At 48.4% G+C, this 22,284-nt stretch overlaps 1 protein-coding gene across 1 annotated transcript in view; it reads left to right on the plus strand.

Moving 5' to 3' along the window:
• The window catches only part of celf6 (CUGBP Elav-like family member 6), a 218,465-nt gene that overhangs the window by 130,432 nt on the left and 65,749 nt on the right, over window positions 1–22,284 (plus strand). Inside the window, exon 3 of the mRNA XM_056412358.1 lies at window positions 14,663–14,711. Within this exon, the coding sequence (XP_056268333.1) occupies window positions 14,663–14,711 (49 nt within the window). The remainder of the gene's footprint in view (window positions 1–14,662; window positions 14,712–22,284) is intronic.

Raw genomic sequence — 22,284 nt, forward strand, 5'->3', positions numbered from 1 at the left:
ATAGGTTCTTTGAAGGACAATTTAAGGAAATGGTTCTTTAGAACCAGAAATGGTGCCTTAAAGAGCAAAACCACACACACACACACACACTCTCTGTCCCCGTGGCCAGGAGAAAGAGAGAGAGGCCAGACGGGTAGAACGAGGAAGAGGAGAGCGGCCGTCGCCTCACAGGAGCAGACCTCATAAAACTCCTCCGACACTTTGACCAATTTGTTAGTCTTGTCTCACCGTGTCGACCCCCCCCCCCCTCCTCACCCTGACCCACCTCTACCCTCCCCCCCCATATTCACGGTTCGGCGGAGGAAGGGAGATGGGGGGGGGCAGTAAATGTGATGTAGTGCGCTGGGCATCGGCTGCAGTGATCTAACACAGCAATCCATCGGCAGTCAGAGCTTTATGGAGCAGAGGACACCCCGACGGCCGGGTCCCTCGCCCACTCTGTGTCTCTGTCTCACCTCCAGAGAGAGAGAGAGGGGGGGGGCGTCGGTAGAGTAGCATGAGGAGAATAGGGCTATAATGGTGACAGTCCCCGCGACGAGTTGTGGTTGGACCGGTTGTATAAAGAGGTTCAGACGCTCAGGGAGGAGGACCAGGTGCCCGATCGACGGATGAATTAGAAGCCTGGATCCTCTCCAGGGGGGGGGGGGGGGGGCAGGTAGAGCAGGGCGGAGCCTACAGAGACGACGCCGCACCGGGGAAGTCTCCGTTAGCCGAGTACTTACACATGAATACTCTCTAATACCATAATATATAATATCATTACAGTTCTAACAATAATTTAGAAAATGTGCTTTATTTCGATCAGACGTTCCGGAACTTATGAAACAAATCATCTCTGCAACATGATGCCGACATTTTAACATTTAATACATATATTTTTTTTTCTTAAATACCACTTCAAGCCGACGGTGCAGCTCGGCGCTGCGTTGTTGGACTCGTTGCATGAGGTCATCGTGGCCCCGGGGTGTCTCGTCACGCTGGTTTGAAGAGAGGGCGCCTGTGGGTCAGGTTAGCGGTTCAATCAGGGTGGGGGGGGGGGGTGTAGCGGTTCAATCCATGCCTCAGTTCATGTGTCCTTTGAGCAAGACACTTCACGCTGACTTGCTCCCCGTCAACGGGGTGTGAATGTAACGGGATAATCGCTTTGGATGCGTTTGCTAAAATGAAACATTTTAGCGTTAGCTAAAGTGACACGTTTAAGCGTTGACTAAAGTGACACGTTTAAGCGTTGACTATAATGACACGTTTTAGCGTTAGCTATAATGACACATTTTAGCGTTAGCTATAATGACACGTTTTAGCGTTAGCTAAAATGACACGTTTTAGCGTTCGCTAAAATGACACGTTTTAGCGTTAGCTAAAGTGACATGTTTAAGCGTTGGCTATAATGACACGTTTTAGCGTTAGCTATAATGAAACATTTTAGCGTTAGCTAAAGTGACACGTTTAAGCGTTGGCTATAATGACACGTTTTAGCGTTAGCTATAATGACACATTTTAGCGTTAGCTAAAATGACCCGTTTTAGCGTTAGCTAAGATGACCCGTTTTAGCGTTAGCTAAAATGACACGTTTTAGCGTTTGCTAAAATGACACGTAGGCGCTAATCGTCTCTGTCGTGTCAGTCGCGGTGTTACGAGGACGCGAGCGTGAGAACCTGAGCTCACATCGGACCCGGTGTCGGTATCTCCTGCTCCGCTCGGTACCGGCGACACGTCGTTACCCGTCTCACCTCCTCCGCCTCCAGCCGCCGTCTGGTCCTTAAACAGGAGCTCAGACTCTAAAAATTAGGCGTTCCACCCCCTCTCCGCCGAGCTGTCAGCGCCCCCCCCCCCCCCCCCCCCGTGCGATCGCTCCGGCTCTATAACTCATCTCCTCTAACAAACGCGGCGGGCCCGACCCTCACCTGACTCGCTGGCCCCCCGGGGGGGGGGGGGGGGGGGGAGATGTCCCGGACTAATTTGAGCCGGTGGCGCGCAGCATGTCCTCGATCCGCTGAGACAGACCGACACATTAATGTTCACACACACGGACACGTAGTGGTTCTTAAATGGTTCTTTAAAAGGCTTTGTGGTTCTACGAAGAACCATCACCCACTGGAGAACCGTTCTTTCTTTTGAAATACCTTTATAGGTTCTTTGAAGAACTCTTTAAGGAAATGGTTCTTTAGAGAACCCTCGTTTTAAAGGGGTTTTTTGGAACCAGAAATGGTTCTTGGAGACACCTTTTCTTTTCGGAAATGGTTCTTTAAAGGACCCTGGTTTGAAAAGTACTTTGTGGAACCATAAACGATGCCTTAAAGAACCATTTTTGAAGGTTATTGGGGACACCTTCATAGGTTATTTGAAAAACACTTTAGAACCATGTTTTAAAAGGTTCTTCGTGGAACCATAAATGGTGCCTTAAAGAACCATTTTTGAAGGTTCTTGGAGACACCTTTATAGGTTCTTTGAAGAACTCTTTAAGGAAATGGTTCGTGGTTTGAAAGGTTCTTTGTGGAACCAGAAAAGGTTCTTCTACGGCATCACTCTGAAGAACCGTGTTCAGGTCCAGATGGCGCCTCCATGTTTCTTTTTACCTAAATGGGATCCAAATCGGACGAGTTTCAAATGATCGAGGACCTTTTCCGTCTCTGTGTTTCTTCCCTTTCCATTTCCTCCGGCTGTAACACCGTTCAGAGGAAACCGATCTGGAGCTCACCGCGACTCTTTAAGTGAGTATTGACCAGAAGCCGATTCCATTGGATGGAACATCCGAGTCCTCTCGGTTCCCCGAAGGCCCTGGTGGTGATGATGATGATGATGATGATGGTGATGATGACGGAGGTCAGAGCTCTTGTAGCGGCTTCGTAACGACCAGACGGCAGCGACTCGGCGTCCTCGCAGCCGCTTCGGTCTCGGCCGCCGGCTCTTTGTCGGCTGTTTAAAGAAAAGCCGATCGGCAGTAAACTTCTTTAATTGAGCTTAAACGCTTGTAAACGGCATCGGCGGCTCCGATGAAGTCACCGACGGCGAAACCGCAGAACGATAATGAGAGGCTTCAATCAAAGGACCCGGAGAACCTGATGGCTGGACGTCTGAGTGGTTATCTGGTGTTTACATCAAAGGAAAAATAATCAACGAAAACTACTATTGAGTTGTTGTTTTTTACATTTGTTTAAAACATTTTACTGTGAAAAAGGGACAAATACAATTTAAATTAAATAATAGTGTAAACGGCTAAGGGTTCATTCATAATCTAGAATCTCTAAAAAGCTTATTTAATTGCCTTAAATATTTATCTTTGAGGACACACACACACACACGCGCGTGTGTGGAACGGTTTCAGAAGGCTTTTACTTTGGCGGGTCGAGAAACAAGGTATTGCTTTTGGAAGACAATGCTCAAAGGGAAGTCCTGTTAACGTAATTTTATTTGAGAATTGTGAGTAAAAATAATAATAAAATAATCAACGAAAACTAGTATTGTTGTTTTTTTCGCATTTGTTTGAAACATTTACTGTGAAAAAGAACAAATACAATTTTAATTGTAAGTAAATAATTGTGTAAATGCCTAAGTGTTCATTTATAATCTTAAAACTCTAAAAAGCTCATTTAAATACATTAAATATGTATCTGTGAGAGCACACGTGTGTATGTGTGTGTGTGTGTGTGTGTGTGTGTGTGTGTAACGGTATCAGAAGGTTTTTACTTTGGCGGGTCGAGAAACAAGGTGTTGCTCTTGGAAGACAATGCTCAAAGGGAAGTCCTGTTAACGTGATTTTATTTGAGAATCACGAGTTCATAGAAAGTAATCATGACTTCATAGACAGTAATCATGACTTCATAGTCAGTAATCACGACTTCATAGACAGTAATCATGACTTCATAGACATTAATCATGACTTCATAGTAATTAATCATGACTTCATAGACAGTAATCATGACTTCATAGACAGTAATCATGACTTCATAGTCATTAATCATGACTTCATAGACAGTAATCATGACTTCATAGTCAGTAATCATGACTTCATAGACAGTAATCATGACTTCAGACATTAATCATGACTTCATAGACATTAATCATGACTTCATAGATAGTAATCATGATGTCATAGTCATTAATCATGACTACATAGACATTAATCATGACTTCATAGATAGTAATCATGACTTCATAGACATTAATCATTAGTTCATAGATAGTAATCATGACTTCATAGTCATTAATCATGACTTCATAGTCAGTAATCATGACTTCATAGGCATTAATCATGACTTCATAGATAGTAATCATGCCTTCATAGTAAGTAATCATGACTTCATAGACATTAATCATGACTTCATAGATAGTAATCATGCCTTCATAGACAGTAATCATGACTTCATAGTCATTCATCATGACTTCATAGTCATTAATCATGACTTCATAGTCATTAATCATGACTTCATAGTCAGTAATCATGACTTCATAGATAGTAATCATGACTTCATAGTCATTAATCATGACTTCATAGTCAGTTATCATGACTTCATAGTCATTAATCATGACTTCATAGACATTATTACTCCATCACAGTCAGGAGCAGCTTTGTTGTGGAGGCTGCAGTCAACTCTAAATCACTCTCTCTCTCTCTTCATTTCCTCACCCCTAAAAGGACAATTTGACATCTTATTTATTCTCTTTTTGAGTATTATTTATTGTGTTGCTCTGATTCGACGGCCCTGCACAGCTCCGGCCGCCGCAGACCAAAGAGAGGGTGAAGTGAGACAGGTGCAACCCTCTTTCATGAACTGTTGAATGGATCTGCGTTCCTATTGATCCGGAGCCGGGCGTCTGAGCCGTGTCGTTCAGGTCGTTTCCACTCAACGAGACGCTCGGCGTGGCTGTGAGCGTCCTCCAGGAAACATGCAGCGTGCGTCTCATGTCGGGGGAAACGGCGTCTGGTTGAGTCAATCAGTTTGATCCCTCACACACACACTGATGGGGTCATGCTTTTATTCTCTTAAGCTTCGGACTCAAGACGACATAAGACGGATAATAAGATCACTTGGTGATTCAGGATCTTCACACATGTAGATTCCTCTCAGAAGTTCATCATCATAATCATTCAAGTCAGTTTATGTGTCGAGCCCATTCTCACATATTACACATGTGACTTAGGGCTTTACATTCAGTACACGTAGACATCCCTGACCTTTGACCTTTGACCTCACATCGGATCAGGAACAACTCCCAAACAACCCTTCAGGGGAAAAGGTCAGAACCCTTGAGGAGAGAACAGAGGAGGATCCCTCTCCAGGATGGACAGGTGTCATAGATGTCATGTGACCAGAAGGAATCATGACACACACATTAAAACACAGCAACAACACAATGAATATGACAGAGTGGATGAAGAGTTGGTAGTCGGCATATTCCACCATCCAGACCTCCACCATCCATCAGGTGGAGGTAGAGAGGAGGAGTGGGCGGAGTCTCAGCAGTGGGCGGAGTCTCAGCAGGGCCATGGCGTAGTTGGTAGTAGTCATATTCCATCATTCTTGCCTTTGCTCCTCGTATTGTTCTGTTCAGGAAAGTTGCGCAACTCTCTTCCCTCCAATCGGTGAGCCGATGTCTCCGCCGTGCTTCGCTGTGATTGGCTCGGCGGTTTAAAAGCCGTGAGGTGAAGTGACGTCTTTACGGCTGAGGCCTTAAAGAACAATTTTTTAAGGTACTTTGAGACACCTTTATAGGTTCTTTGAAGAAGTATTGAAAGAAATGGTTCTTTAGAGAACCCTGGTTTAAAAGTTAATGCGTGGAACCATAAACTTTCATTGTTATGCAGATGACACTCAACTATATTTATCGATAAAACCAGAGGAGAGCAACCAACTCTGTAAAATTCAAGCATGTCTTAAAGACATAAAAACATGGATGACCTGCAACTTCTTGATGTTAAACTCAGACAAAACCGAAGTAATTTTAATCGGCCCTGAGCACCTCAGAGATCAATTATCTGGTGATGTGGATTCTGTAGACGGCATTGCCCTGGCATCCAACACCACTGTAAAGAATCTTGGCGTTATCTTTGATCGGGACTTGTCCTTTAACTCCCACGTAAAGCAAATCTCAAGGACTGCATTCTTTCATCTACGTAATATTTCAAAAATCAGGCACATCTTGTCTCAAAAGATGCAGAAAAATTGGTTCACGTTCGTTACTTGGAGACTGGATTACTGCAACTCCTTATTATCAGGCTGCTCTAATAAGTCTCTTAGGTCCCTCCAGTTGATCCAGAATGCTGCAGCTCGTGTTCTCACTAAAACTAAGAAAAGAGATCACATCACTCCTGCACTAGCTGCTCTGGACTGGCTCCCAGTAAAATCAAGAATCACTTTTAAAATTCTTCTCTTAACCTACAAAGCCTTGATTGGTGATGCTCCATCATATCTTAAGGAGCTTGTCGTACCATATTGCCCCACTAGAGAGCTACGCTCACTAAATGCGGGACTACTTGTAGTTCCTAGAGTCTTAAAAAGTAGAATGGGAGCCAGAGCCTTTAGTTATCAAGCTCCTCTTTTATGGAACCAGCTTCCAATTTCAGTCCGGGAGGCAGACACAGTCACCTCGTTTAAGAGTCGACTGAAGACCTTCCTCTTTGACAGAGCTTATAGTTAGGGCTGAATCAGGTTTGCCCTGGTCCAGCCCCTTGATATGCTGCTATAGGCTTATAGCTGCCGGGGACGTTTTAGGATGCACTGAGTACCTATCTCCTCTTTTTTCTCTCCTTAAGGATGAATTTTCATCTCTCAATCACACGTTACTAACTCTGCTTTCTCCCCGGAAGTCCTTTTGACTTTACGTCTCATGGGGTCATCGGACCCTATGAGACGGCATAGATCCTATCTGCCTGATGGATCGTCTGGGTCGTGGAATTCCTGCTCATGACTACGCCACTGTCCTGTTGAGACTCCGCCTCCTCCTCCCCACCGCCATCTGCCTGATGGATCGTGGAGGTCTCCATCGTGGAATATGCCTACTATGAACTATTCATACACTCTGTCATATTCATTGAATGTATTTTAACTCTAAATCTGTCCTTCTGTACACATTACATCTATTGCATCTGTCCATCCTAGGAGAGGGATCCTCCTCTGTTGCTCTCCTGCAGGTTTCTTCCCTTTTTTTCCCCCCTGAAGGGTTATTTGGGAGTTTTTCCTGGTCCGATGTGAGGTTTTGGGGCAGTGATGTCTATGTGTACAGATTGTAAAGCACTCCGAGACAAATTTGTAATTTGTGAAATTGGGCTATACAAATAAACTGAATTGAATTGAATTGAATAAATGGTGCCTTGAAGAACAATTTTTTGAAGGTTCTTTGAGACACCTTTATATGTTCTTTGAAGAACTCTTTAAGGAAATGGTTCCTTAGAGAACCCTGGTTTGAAAGGTTCTCCGTACCCTCTCTATGAACACTTGTGTAACTATAAAAGCTTCCAGAGACTTCCAGCAGCTCAGAATGAAGCCGTGAGACGACGAGGCCGAGGGGGAGGAGTCCAGTGACGTATGTGTTAATACTTTACAAGCTTGTAAGAAATCTTATTCATAAACTTATCTTCTGAGTTGATGACTTCATCTTGTTTCTATCAGACATAAAGTTCTGGACACGCTGGACAGAGCGTTCGTAGTTCTGTGTGTTTTATTCTATTTTCATGTTTTGTACTCTCTGGACCTCGAGTCTGACATATAAGTTGGATTGATACGCTCTGAAACCTACACACACACACACACACACACACAGACACACACACAGACACACACAGACACACACACACAGACACACACAGACACACAGACACACACACACACACACACACACACACACACACACACAGACACACACACAGACACACACACAGACACACACACACACACACACACGTGGGCCTCCTGATGGAAGTGCGTTCCTCTCTTCATCGTAACCTAATGATACAAATATAGATTCTCTGGAGATCAGAGACGTGAACGTATAGACGTCGAGGAAATAGAGCGAGGAGGAGGAGGAGGAGGAGGAGGGAGAACAACATAACAAATGAAAGAGAGAGAGAGAGAGAGAGATGGTCTTCTCTGCTCGTCAGCGTTGATTAACCCATGAAGGGCCGCATTGGTCTAGAGGTCAAAGGTCAGCGAGACGAAGAGAAAGCAAGACGGAGGCTGGACTCCTCTCCTCGGCAGCCACACGGCGAGAGGAGTGGTCCTCCTCATCCTCCTCCTCCTCTTCTCCTCCTCTCCTCCTCATCCTCCTCCTCATCCTCTCCTCCTCTCCTCCTTCTCCTCTTCTCCTCATCCTCTCCTCCTCATCCTATCCTCTTCCTCCTCCTCTCCTCCTCCTCCTCTTCCTTTCCTCCTCTTCCTCCTCTTCCTCCTACTGTGTGTGTGTGTGTGTGATCTTAGCTTTCTGCTGCTGCCATGCTAATAGCGATAGCTCCTCGGACGGACATCATGTCACTTCCTTACTGTGTGTGTGTGTGTGTGTGTGGGTACAGGGTGGGTGGTGTGGGGGTGAGGCCCTCGGTGGGGGGGGGGGGGGGGTCAGGCTACTCTTCCTCATGCAGCCTCTGATGAGTTCATATCATTAACTCTTTACCGTGATCTGTCGGCTAATCCTGCTCTCAGTAATAAGGGATTAAAATGTCACCTGAGCCACCTGCTGGTACGAGACTGTGTGTGTATGTGTGTGTGTGATGATGCAGACGTCTCCATGGTTACACGTAGAGGACAATATGAAGCAGACGTCGCCATGGTTACAGGTGGAGGACACTATGGAGCAGACGTCTCCATGGTTACAGGTGGAGGACACTATGAAGCAGACGTCTCCAGGTTACAGGTGGAGGACACTATGAAGCAGACGTCTCCATGGTTACAGGTGGAGGACACTATGAAGCAGACGTCTCCAGGTTACAGGTGGAGGACACTATGGAGCAGACGTCTCCATGGTTACAGGTGGAGGACACTATGAAGCAGACGTCTCCAGGTTACAGGTGGAGGACACTATGAAGCAGACGTCTCCATGGTTACAGGTGGAGGACACTATGAAGCAGACGTCTCCATGGTTACAGGTGGAGGACACTATGGAGCAGACGTCTCCATGGTTACACGTAGAGGACACTATGAAGCAGACGTCTCCAGGTTACAGGTGGAGGACACTATGAAGCAGACGTCTCCATGGTTACAGGTGGAGGACACTATGGAGCAGACGTCTCCATGGTTACAGGTGGAGGACACTATGAAGCAGACGTCTCCATGGTTACAGGTGGAGGACACTATGAAGCAGACGTCTCCATGGTTACAGGTGGAGGACACTATGGAGCAGACGTCTCCATGGTTACAGGTGGAGGACACTATGGAGCAGACGTCTCCATGGTTACAGGTGGAGGACACTATGAAGCAGACGTCTCCATGGTTACAGGTGGAGGACACTATGAAGCAGACGTCTCCATGGTTACAGGTGGAGGACACTATGAAGCAGACGTCTCCATGGTTACAGGTGGAGGACACTATGGAGCAGACGTCTCCATGGTTACAGGTGGAGGACACTATGAAGCAGACGTCTCCAGGTTACAGGTGGAGGACACTATGAAGCAGACGTCTCCATGGTTACAGGTGGAGGACACTATGAAGCAGACGTCTCCATGGTTACAGGTGGAGGACACTATGAAGCAGACGTCTCCATGGTTACAGGTGGAGGACACTATGAAGCAGACGTCTCCATGGTTACAGGTGGAGGACACTATGGAGCAGACGTCTCCATGGTTACACGTAGAGGACACTATGGAGCAGACGTCTCCATGGTTACAGGTGGAGGACACTATGAAGCAGACGTCTCCATGGTTACACGTAGAGGACACTATGGAGCAGACGTCTCCATGGTTACAGGTGGAGGACACTATGGAGCAGACGTCTCCATGGTTACAGGTGGAGGACACTATGGAGCAGACGTCTCCATGGTTACAGGTGGAGGACACTATGAAGCAGACGTCTCCATGGTTACAGGTGGAGGACACTATGGAGCAGACGTCTCCATGGTTACAGGTGGAGGACACTATGAAGCAGACGTCTCCATGGTTACAGGTGGAGGACACTATGGAGCAGACGTCTCCATGGTTACAGGTGGAGGACACTATGGAGCAGACGTCTCCATGGTTACAGGTGGAGGACACTATGAAGCAGACGTCTCCATGGTTACAGGTGGAGGACACTATGGAGCAGACGTCTCCATGGTTACACGTAGAGGACACTATGAAGCAGACGTCTCCAGGTTACAGGTGGAGGACACTATGAAGCAGACGTCTCCATGGTTACACGTAGAGGACACTATGGAGCAGACGTCTCCATGGTTACACGTAGAGGACACTATGAAGCAGACGTCTCCATGGTTACAGGTGGAGGACACTATGGAGCAGACGTCTCCATGGTTACAGGTGGAGGACACTATGAAGCAGACGTCTCCATGGTTACAGGTGGAGGACACTATGGAGCAGACGTCTCCATGGTTACAGGTGGAGGACACTATGGAGCAGACGTCTCCATGGTTACACGTAGAGGACACTATGGAGCAGACGTCTCCATGGTTACACGTAGAGGACACTATGGAGCAGACGTCTCCATGGTTACAGGTGGAGGACACTATGAAGCAGACGTCTCCATGGTTACACGTGGAGGACACTATGGAGCAGACGTCTCCATGGTTACACGTAGAGGACACTATGAAGCAGACGTCTCCATGGTTACACGTGGAGGACACTATGGAGCAGACGTCTCCATGGTTACACATGGAGGACACTATGGAGCAGACGTCTCCATGGTTACACGTAGAGGACACTATGAAGCAGACGTCTCCATGGTTACACGCGGAGGACACTATGAAGCAGCTGGGTAGATGCAGACGTCTCCACGGTAACCCTGTCGTCCGGCATGGAGCTGAACTCGGTGACGGGACTCGTCATCATTTCGTCGGGGAGCTGGAAGCAGACGTTTCAGCAGACTTGTCGTCACGGTCACTTAAAAAAAAAAAGGGGGGGGGACATGAAAGTGGGACATGAGGAAGGTGTGGAGCTCCGCCCCCTCTCACCGTGACCTCCTTGGACGAAGTAAAGGAGAGAGAGAGAGAGAAGAAATAAAGGAGTGGCGCTCGGTTGGCTGACGGCCCGCAAACCAACAGGCAGCCGGGCCACCACCACGCTCGGTTGCCTGGCAACCCCCGAGTGTAATTTTTGGGTTGTCTAATGCGATGGCCTGGGGGGGGGAGGGGCTAATGAAGCCTCCTGACCAATCGCAGCCGTTTAGGACCTGGAAGCTGACTGATCACCGGACTTCAGGCTCCTCTGAACCTCTCGTCCCAGACGGACTCCTCCCCGAAAACATGAGCAGCTGCCACACACACACACACACACACACACGCACACACACACACACACAATACTGCGTTCAATGCTCCAGCTATCTCCACGGCGTACACTGATAAAAGTGATTATGAGAAGATGTATATGAAGACAATATTATTGGAAATCATTTTTTTAATCTCTACACAAAACATTCTCGTCTTGGCCTTGGTGTGTATTTGTTTAAATGTCACAACAGTGTGCATTGTCTTCCTCAACAAGCGTTGTGTCGTATCCTCACACACTCAAAGTAGATATCCTCGTAGAAAAGCTTCTGACCGCAGTGCATTTATATCAGTGGTTTGAGGTTTTAAGTGAAATATATGGTTTGTTACATGAGAAAATTCAAATTTAAATCCGCCAAAATGGCCGACAAAATGGCCGTTTTGGAGACCTCGCCTAAACTCTCTGGACTAAAGCCTCTCACGTTGTCCTGCTTCACTTCTTTCAAAGTCAAACTTTGCAGGGAGATTGTTCACATATTTGTATGTTTGTGAGAGTTTTAAACTTTTAAATTGCCTCATTGCAAACATACAGCCATCCTGGAAGTGATTGTTTTCTGTGTGCCATCTTCATTTCCTCACCCAGAAACACACAGACCGAAATGTTCACATCTGAACACAAGAAAACTCATTTAGAAAGGTAAAAATGTTAAAAAAAAGATTCAAATAGCCCCCTAGTGGTTGCAGAGATATCGCCTTTTTAGTTTAGGTAAAAACTTTTCGGAGCAGAGGCCAAAAATAACTTTGTGCTGAAAGGGTTAAAGTGAATGAGAGCGGGCGGCAGGGCGGCAGGGCGGCACCTCGCCACCTCGCCGCCTCGCCACCACGCCACCTCGCCACCTCGCCACCACGCCACCACGCCACCACGCCACCACGCCACCACGCCACCACGCCGCCACGCCGCCTCAGACGCGCCGCCACGCCTCACGGCGCCTCTTTGAGTCTGAATCAGTGTGTGTGTGTCAGTGTGTGTGTGTCACTGTGTGTGTGTATGTCGCTGTGTGTGTGTGTGTGTCACTGTGTGTGTCACTGTGTGTGTGTGTGCGTGTGTGTGTGTGTAGGTGTATGTGTGTGTGTGTGTGTGTGTGCGGGTCCATTTGAGTCTGAATCATTGTATGTGTGTCAGTGTGTGTGTGTATGTCGCTGTGTGTGTGTGTGTGTGTCACTGTGTGTGTCACTGTGTGTGTGTGTGTCACTGTGTGTGTGTCGCTGTGTGTGTCACTGTGTGTGTCACTGTGTGTCGCTGTGTGTGTGTGTCACTGTGTGTGTCACTGTGTGTGTGTGTGTCACTGTGTGTGTCGCTGTGTGTGTGTCACTGTGTGTGTCACTGTGTGTGTGTGTGTGTCACTGTGTGTGTCGCTGTGTGTGTGTCACTGTGTGTGTGTGTGTCACTGTGTGTGTGTGTCACTGTGTGTGTCACTGTGTGTGTCACTGTGTATGTCGCTGTGTGTGTGTGTGTGTCACTGTGTGTGTCGCTGTGTGTGTGTCACTGTGTGTGTGTGTGTCACTGTGTGTGTGTGTCACTGTGTGTGTCGCTGTGTGTGTGTCACTGTGTGTGTCACTGTGTGTGTGTGTGTCACTGTGTGTGTCACTGTGTGTGTCACTGTGTGTGTGTGTCACTGTGTGTGTGTGTCACTGTGTGTGTCACTGTGTGTGTGTGTGTCACTGTGTGTGTGTGTCACTGTGTGTGTGTGTCACTGTGTGTGTGTGTCACTGTGTGTGTGTCACTGTGTGTGTGTGTGTCACTGTGTGTGTGTCACTGTGTGTGTGTGTCACTGTGTGTGTGTGTGTCACTGTGTGTGTGTGTGTCACTGTGTGTGTCACTGTGTGTCGCTGTGTGTGTCACTGTGTGTGTGTGTCACTGTGTGTGTGTGTCACTGTGTGTGTGTCACTGTGTGTGTGTCACTGTGTGTGTGTGTCACTGTGTGTGTGTCACTGTGTGTGTGTGTCACTGTGTGTGTGTCACTGTGTGTGTGTGTCACTGTGTGTGTGTGTGTCACTGTGTGTGTCACTGTGTGTGTGTCACTGTGTGTGTGTGTCACTGTGTGTGTGTCACTGTGTGTGTGTCACTGTGTGTGTGTGTCACTGTGTGTGTGTGTGTCACTGTGTGTGTGTGTCACTGTGTGTCGCTGTGTGTGTGTCACTGTGTGTGTGTCACTGTGTGTGTGTGTCACTGTGTGTGTCACTGTGTGTGTGTCACTGTGTGTGTGTGTCACTGTGTGTCACTGTGTGTGTGTGTCACTGTGTGTGTCACTGTGTGTGTCACTGTGTGTGTGTGTGTCACTGTGTGTGTCACTGTGTGTGTGTCACTGTGTGTGTGTCACTGTGTGTGTGTCACTGTGTGTGTGTGTGTCACTGTGTGTGTGTGTCACTGTGTGTGTGTGTCACTGTGTGTGTCACTGTGTGTGTCACTGTGTGTGTGTGTGTCACTGTGTGTGTGTGTCACTGTGTGTGTGTGTGTCACTGTGTGTGTGTCACTGTGTGTGTGTGTCAAATATAAAACTCGGTGCCCGGTGACATGGAGGCTCTTCATCGTCTCGTGGATGAAGAAACGACGTGTTTTCGTGTTTTCGTGTTTTCTTCTGTTCTCACATTCAAACCTCCGGCGGCCGCCGGGGGACTTTTTATTCACGCTGTTTTTAAAAAGTTATTTTTTGTGACGTTAGCTCGGCGTTTCGCCTCTAAACTATGAAACGGTTCTTCAAAAGGTTGTTCATCGATCGGCCGCCGTTAACCTTTCACGAGCCGCGTCGGTGGCTCTCAGGCAGCTTCCAGGAGGAAGAGGAGGGGAGGGGGAGGATAGGGGGGGGGGAGAGGGGGGGGTCGTCCAGACAAGTGGTTGCGAGCCGCGAAAAAGGTATTTCAGGGTCGAGAAGAGGAGGAGGAGGAGGAAGGGACGGAGGCTGAGGAAGTGGGATGGCTGAGGGTCAGGGGGTGAGGAGGGTGGCGCCGGCTCCCCCTGTAGGTGATGTCATGGCATTAATCTCCACAGGTGCCATGTGACCCCCAGTGGGCGGGGCTCCGTCATCGACCAGTGGAAACTCTGCTGACCTGAGAGGGCGACCTCCGGCTCCTCTGGAGTCACCAAACACGTCGGCATCGAGAACATCAAACTTTTTATTTATCTTCGATGACATCATCACCGCTGATCGTTCACCACCGAGGCGTCAACGCCACCTTTGACTCCTCCTCTTCTTCCACTAACCTGGGATTTCCCATTTCCTCCCTCTCTCTCTCCTCCCTCTCTCTCTCTCTCCAGATGAACCGACCCATCCAAGTAAAGCCGGCCGACAGCGAAGGGCGAGGAGGTAATTAACCTTCTCCTGGTCTCCGTTGCACACACACACACACACACTGGCACCGCCTACATGCAACCCTTAATATTCCGCTCCCGCTTGAGACACACTGGGAGTTAGTGGAGGAGTAATATAGGTCACTCGCTTCTATTGACTTCCCATCTGTGCCGTCTCAGGTTCACAGTCACCGGTTCAAAGACGAGACCGAGAGGACATGGAGGGGAATAAGAGAGAGGGGCGGGGAACGGTGAAAGGAAAGGAAACACACACACACACACACACACACACTGATATCATCACCTCCGATCTGCTTCATGGACGGAGACGCTGTGAATTTGAATGGGTGTATTATTAATATACGAGTCGCTGAATGAAGGGAGTGAGTCTCTCAAAGCGGGACGTACCATTATTCAAGGGGTGTGGAACCTCTCGGTGGGATCAGTTTTTTTGGTCTCCCCTGCCTCCTTCTCTCCATCTATCCGTCTATACTTCACAGTACTGTCCCACGATTACATCGGGATTATATAATATGGATTAAACCATGTCAAAGTTACCCGAGTCAGATTCAGTGTGAGATTAATTCAATCTGAACTCCATCAACAGGTTCAGTTCTAGAAGTTCTCTAGAATATTCTTCTTTAAAAAGTAAACCGTAAATGGTATGAATTTGAATGGGTGTGTTATTAATATATGAGTCAGTGAATGAAAGTGGGACGTACCATTATTCAAGGGGTGTGGAACCTCTCGGTTGGATCAGTTTTTTAAAGTTTTTCCATATCTCAGCTGACTCCCCTGCTTCCATCTCTCCATCTATCCGTCTATACTTCACAGTACTGTCCCACGATTACATCGGGATTAAATAATACGGATTAAACCATGTCAAAGTTACCCGAGTCAGATTCAGTGTTAGATTAATTCAATCTGAACTCACTGTGTGTCCATCAAGTTCAATTCTAGAAGTTTTCTAGAATATTCTTCTTTAAAAAGTAAACCCGCCCCATTCAAGACATTAATCATGACTTTGACATTGTGCTTAGCCTCCTCCCTCCATCTTTAATCTGACCGACAAGGTGATGGACCAGATCACAGGCGTCAAACACAAGGCCCGGGGGCCGAATCCGGCCCACCACGTCATGTTATGTGGCCCCAGGAAGAAGAAAACAGATCCTATGCTTTTATTTTGAAGGTTTCAAATTAAATGGGTTTATGTTTTAATGTTAAGAGAAATGTTCTTATGTACAATATTTCTACACTCAAATAAACTATAATCAAATGCAAAGACGGTTATTTAACTATATCTTCGGGAGTAGTTTATCCAGTTTTAGTTACGCTGGCCCTTTAAGAGGCGGCCATGATGCTGAAGTGGTCCACGGAACAAAATGAGTTTGACGCCCCTGGACCGGATCATTCTGGAGCCGTTTGTGGACTAAACATTGCAGAGGTTAACGCCCGTTAAAGATTCACGCGGGTGGAAATCAGATCTAATCGCAGCAGTGTGTGTGTGTGTGTCTGTGTGTGTGTGTCTGTGTGTGTGTGTGTGTGTGTGTTATCTCATTCTTCACTTTAATTAACGTCCGTCTAAAAAAAAACAGGTGAAGTCCGGCCGACGAGGCGATGGGCGAGAGCCAATCGGCATCCTCTCCGAGATAAATTGGATCCCCGGACTTTAAAGAGGGAGGATGGATGGCTCCCGATATCAATTACAACCCCCCCCCCTCCCCCCTCCCCCCTCCCCCCCCCCTCCCCCTCACCTTTTTACTTCTTTTTTTTTGAAAGAGCAGAAAAAGACGAAGGGAGATGAAAGCGAGCCGCGTGAGTGAAATACCGAGAGCTCTCGCCGGGCCTTTCCCGAGATGGACTTTCTATCCGGGATGGAATGAAATCAGAGCGAGCCCCTCCCCCCCCCCTCCCCGTGAGATGTCGAGCGTTAATGGCAACAGGAAGTCGGCGGCCGGGGAGGTGAACCACCGTCACAGCTGCCGATGAAACGAGATTTACTCTGAAGGGCCAGTGGTCGGAGTGAAAGAGACGGCGGCCGGAGGAGAGGGGGGTCCTCCGGGGACGTTCGTCCACCTCCGCAATGGATTCACATCCATCACCGCCGAGACAATCGGCAATTATCTGTCGCGGGGTCGTGTGCTGAGGTCTCGACTACGTGCCGGCGCGGGCATCAGGGGGCCGTTACTCACCCCCGGAGACCCCGGGAGAGGTAGAGCCCCCCCCCCCCTCACGGCTCGTCTCTGGGGGGTGAGGGGGGGGGGGAGGTTCAGGAGGAGAATAAATCCAGGAGCTCGGGAAATGGCGGGGGGTGGAGGGGGCGGGGGGTCCTGGCGCCATCGTGGATCACAGAGCGAATTCTCTGGCGGTCTCTTACAATGACTCATGTCTTATTTTATTTTATTCCCCCCGCCCCCCTTTTGATTATCGAGAAAAAAAATGGGAGCGTGGGAGAGAGGGGGGGGGGAGGGGGAGGGGGAGGAGCTTCCCAGAGCCCGAAATCTGTTTATGTTCCTCCAGTCCCCCCCCCCCCCCCCCACGAGGTCCACATTCATCTGGCGTGGTTCAACACGCTCGGCTCGACCGGTCGCGTCGCTCGACTTCGGACGCGAGCGCTTTGCTTCAAACCCTGAAGAAGAAAAGAGAGAGAGAGAGAGAGAGAGAGAGTCCGAAAAGGGGAGAGAAAGTAGAAATCCCTCGTTCTCTCCCTCCTCTATTGTTTGTGCTCCTTCGTTCTCCTCTCAGCCTTCATCTCATTGGCACTGCAGTGCAAAGGGAGAGATGGACAAGTGATAGTGAGGGGGGGGGGGGGATACGGCTCAAGGCCCATGGAGAGAGAGAATGAAAGGGGGGGGGTGAAGACAAAGAGAGCGAGAGAGGGTGAAGAGAGAGAGAGACGACAGGATGAGAAAGTTAACGGAGGGTGATGGAGGCGGCTGAGTGAACCTCGGGCAGTAAATCATCTCGGAGCCGTCCTCGTCCCTATCTCCTCCTCCTCCTCCTCCTCTTCTTCTTCGCCCAGGAATCCTCCCCCCCCCCCCCCCTGACCTTGTCTGCCGCCGAGTCTCTGAAGGAAAGATGGAGGCCAGATTATCTATGATTGGAGATGGCCATTATCTAAACACAATCTGCGGGAGCCGGGTCCCTCTCCTCCGCCGGTGAGACCGGAGACCGCGGCGGCGAGGAGAGCGGCGGCGGCGGGGCGGCGGGCGACACCCTCTCCCTTTATTAACTCTGATAAGATGGTTTTCGACGCTCGACCCGGCAACCTCCATCAACATCGACTTTCTCCTCCCCGCAAAGTGCCACTCAAACGGCCTCCTTACCCGACTCGTTTATCAGCTCCCCATACTTTTGTTTTATTGGATACTTATAGAGCGCCGGCGGCGCCGCAGACCCGTGCATTGTATTCCCCGTGGCGAGCCTTTTTAATATCTCATCCATGCCCCGCGAGTGTGTGTGTGTGTGTGGCTGAGGGGGAGGAGTCTGTTGGTGACTGGGTCGCGGTCGTCCTTGCCAACCTGCTGCTCTAATCGATGGCTGACCCCCCCCCCCCACCCCCCCCCCCCCGGTCGAGGGCATTGACGAGCTTGACAGGACCTTAAGATGCAGCGCGGTGTGTGTTGCTGTGGTGCCCACACATACACCCAGCAGGTAGAGGGGAAAGGGAGGGGCTACTGGCTGTCTGGCAGGCCGCGGGGGAGGGGCTGTCTGGAGGCGGCTCACGCCACACTTTACATGCAAATGAAGCCGGAGGATCGCTGGACACAAGCGGGCAAAAGAACCTCTGAAATGTCAGGAAGAAAGTGTGTGTGGGTGTGTGTGTGTGTGGGTGTGTGTGTGTGTGTGTGTGTGTGTGTGTGTGTGTGTGTGTGTGGGTGTGTGTGTGTGTGTGTGTGTGTGTGTGTGTGTGTGTGGGTGTGTGTGTGTGGGTGTGTGTGTGTGTGTGTGTGGGTGTGTGTGTGTGTTTGTGTGTGCAAGATTATCCAGGGATTTACAACAGGGATCGTTGCACCTTGTACTCATTAAGGTTTAAAAGGCATTGATTTAAAACAAATATTTGTATTATTAAACCTTTATTTTGAGTGAAAATATATTCTTTGAGAGTTACCAAAACAAGAAAGGCAAGAAACACAGTTAAAAACAAAACACAAGAAACACATAGTTACAAACAAAAAAACACATAGTTACAAACAATAATTTTAAAAAATCCACATAGTTACGAATAAATAAATGAAAAGAAACACATAGAATAGAATAGAATATACACTTTTATTAATCCCCAAGGGGAAATTAGTTCTCTGCATTTAACCCATCCTTAGTTATTAAGGAGCAGTGGGCTGCGGTGAAGCGCCCGGGAAGCAACTGGGGGTTCAATGCCTTGCTCAAGGACACTTCGACTTGCAACTAATGGGGAGAGCGGGGATCGAACCCGCAACCCTGCGGTTGCAGGACGGCCCTCTTACCCCACTGAGCTAAAGCCACCCAACATAGTTACAAACAATAAAAATAAAGAAACACATAGTTACAAACAATAAAAATAAAGAAACACATCGATACAAAGAAACACAATAAACAGTGTTATTCTCTACAGCAGTGTTTGTTATCATTTCTTTGAGCTTTATTGAATTATTCTGCAACATGTTCCGGGATGAGCAGAGGACACTCAAGACCTTTTCCCATCTCCGCTCCGACCTCTGGGACGTCCCTCGTGACTCATCCGTAGAGACGTCCTCCGCGTGAGCCGTGAGACATCGGCGCTCCTGGAGGAGTTGAAGTGTTCGGCTTTCACCGGCGTTCCTCTCACGTTCCCTTGATTGCTCCGCGGTGGTTTCTGATCCCTCTCTCTCTGTGCGTGACGAGCTCCGGCGGTATAAGTAATGCGTTTACAAAACGCCGAGCCTGTATCCTCTCATCGGGCTTCCAGAACACCCACAATTTGAACGTTTGTTCTCCTGTGATTGTTCCATTTGCCGCCCTCGCCGTGCTGCGTAATCCACTCGCACGCATCCGATCGGGAACCGCAGCAGGAAGGTTGAGCGTTGCGTTCGCACATCGTCCAATTACTGGCGTCGGCCGGAGAGGAACTCAACATCGAAGTCGAATGGGGCTCATGGAGGAGGTGAATATGTTGGCGGGGGTGAGAAATGAAGCTGCACGTGTCGATTTCTCCTGGAAATCTACTGAATGAAGATTTTCACCTTGATTAAGTGGGTGAATAATCATCAGATTATTCAGCCGTAGGCCGACACTGACATGATGCACTTACATCTCCGTCAAGGAATATTTGTTATGATTAGAATCACATGACATCAGAGCTCAGACTGCTGACAGAGTGACGAGATCTCACCCCTTGCTTACGTTGACTCAAAGTTATGCGAAACCAAGTGAAGAAAACCTCCCAGTGGCATCTTCTATTTCCAGATGCTGACCAGCGGTTACAAAACGAGAGTTCAGGCGTTGCACCGGGAACTCTGTGTTGTCTTTGTTGTCTTTGTTGTCTGACATGTTGTTTTCTCTCTGTCAGGAAGACGCTGTCTTCAATGCAGCTGTCCATGCTTCCTGAACACTCACTGCTACCTAGCCTCCCTCACTGCTACCTAGCCTCCCTCACTGCTACCTAGCCTCCCTCACTACTACCTAGCCTCCCTCACTGCTACCTAGCCTCCCTCACTACTACCTAGCCTCCCTCACTGCTACCTAGCCTCCCTCACTGCTACCTAGCTTCACTCACTGCTACCTAGCTTCACTCACTGCTACCTAGCCTCCCTCACTGCTACCTAGCCTCCCTCACTGCTACCTAGCTTCACTCACTGCTACCTAGCTTCACTCACTGCTACCTAGCTTCATTCACTACTACCTAGCCTCCCTCACTACTACCTAGCTTCCCTCACTACTACCTAGCCTCCCTCACTACTACCTAGCTTCCCTCACTACTACCTAGCCTCCCTCACTACTACCTAGCCTCCCTCACTACTACCTAGCTTCCCTCACTACTACCTAGCTTCCCTCACTACTACCTAGCCTCCCTCACTACTACTACTACCCAGCCTCCTCACTACTACCCTAGCTTCCTCACTGCTACCTAGCCTCCCTCACTGCTACCTAGCCTCCCTCACTACTACCTAGCTTCCCTCACTACTACCTAGCTTCCCACACTACTACCTAGCTTCACTCACAACTACCTAGCCTCCCTCACTACTACCTAGCTTCATTCACTACTACCTAGCCTCCCTCACTACTACCTAGCCTCCCTCACTACTACATAGCTTCCCTCACTACTACCTAGCTTCACTCATTACTACCTAGCTTCACTCACTGCTACCTAGCCTCCCTCACTACTACCTAGCCTCCCTCACTGCTACCTAGCCTCCCTCACTGCTACCTAGCCTTCCTCACTGCTACCTAGCCTCCCTCACTGCTACCTAGCCTCCCTCACTACTACCTAGCTTCCCTCACAACTACCTAGCTTCCCTCACTACTACCTAGCCTCCCTCACTGCTACCTAGCCTCCCTGACTACTACCTAGCCTCCCTCACTACTACCTAGCTACTCCCCATAAATGGTGCCTTCAAGAACCATGTTTTGAAGGTTCTTTGAGACACCTTTATATGTTATTTGAAGAACTATTTAGGGACATGATTCTTTAAAGAACCCTGGTTTGAAAGGTTCTTTGTGGAACTAAAGATGGTTCTTCTATGGCATCACTCTGAGGAACCATTGTGGGTTCCAGATGCCCCCTCCATGTTTCCGCGTGCACACAGGAGAGGAACGATGATTCCCACTATTGTCAAAACCAAAGCGGAAACTTTTGAAGAAGTGGAATTCACAGCGCTGTTGTCCTGGAGAGAGAGAACAGGGTGATGTCATTAAAAGAGAGGAGAGAAAGATACGAGGGTGGCAACCGAGAGACAACAGGAAAAGCACACACTCTATATGCATCCACTGCAGCACAGAACACAAGTAGCACTTTATTCCAGCGAGAGGAGCATCAATCTTGACAGCGTATGGCGTCTGTGCAAAAAATCCATTCATTTTTAATATACAGGGCGCTGAAATGAAAAGGCTTCCTGAGACAAGCAATTGTCAGATGTCAGTAGTGTTTTGATAACTTTTTTTTATCTCCTTTTTTTTCATTTTTTCATTCACAAAAACGAGGCGTCCGTCCACACACCGCCACGGTCAGGACACACAACTCCTGTCAGAAGACGAGGAAACACACAAAATACTCGTGACTCACTCTGAACTTAATTCAATTCAATTCAATTCAGTTTATTTGTATAGCCCAATTTCACAAATTACAAATTTGTCTCGGAGTGCTTTACAATCTGTACACATAGACATCCCTGCCCCAAAACCTCACATCGGACCAGGAAAAACTCCCAAATAACCCTTCAGGGGGGAAAAAAAGGGAAGAAACCTGGAGGAGAGCAACAGAGGAGGATCCCTCTCCAGGATGGACAGATGCAATAGATGTCATGTGACCAGAAGGACAGATTTAGAGTTAAAATACATTCAATGAATATGACAGAGTGTATGAATAGTTCATAGTAGGCATATTCCACGATGGAGACCTCCACGATCCATCA

The sequence above is a fragment of the Pseudoliparis swirei genome, chromosome 4, assembly GCF_029220125.1.
Source record: "Pseudoliparis swirei isolate HS2019 ecotype Mariana Trench chromosome 4, NWPU_hadal_v1, whole genome shotgun sequence".
NCBI lineage: Eukaryota > Metazoa > Chordata > Actinopteri > Perciformes > Liparidae > Pseudoliparis > Pseudoliparis swirei.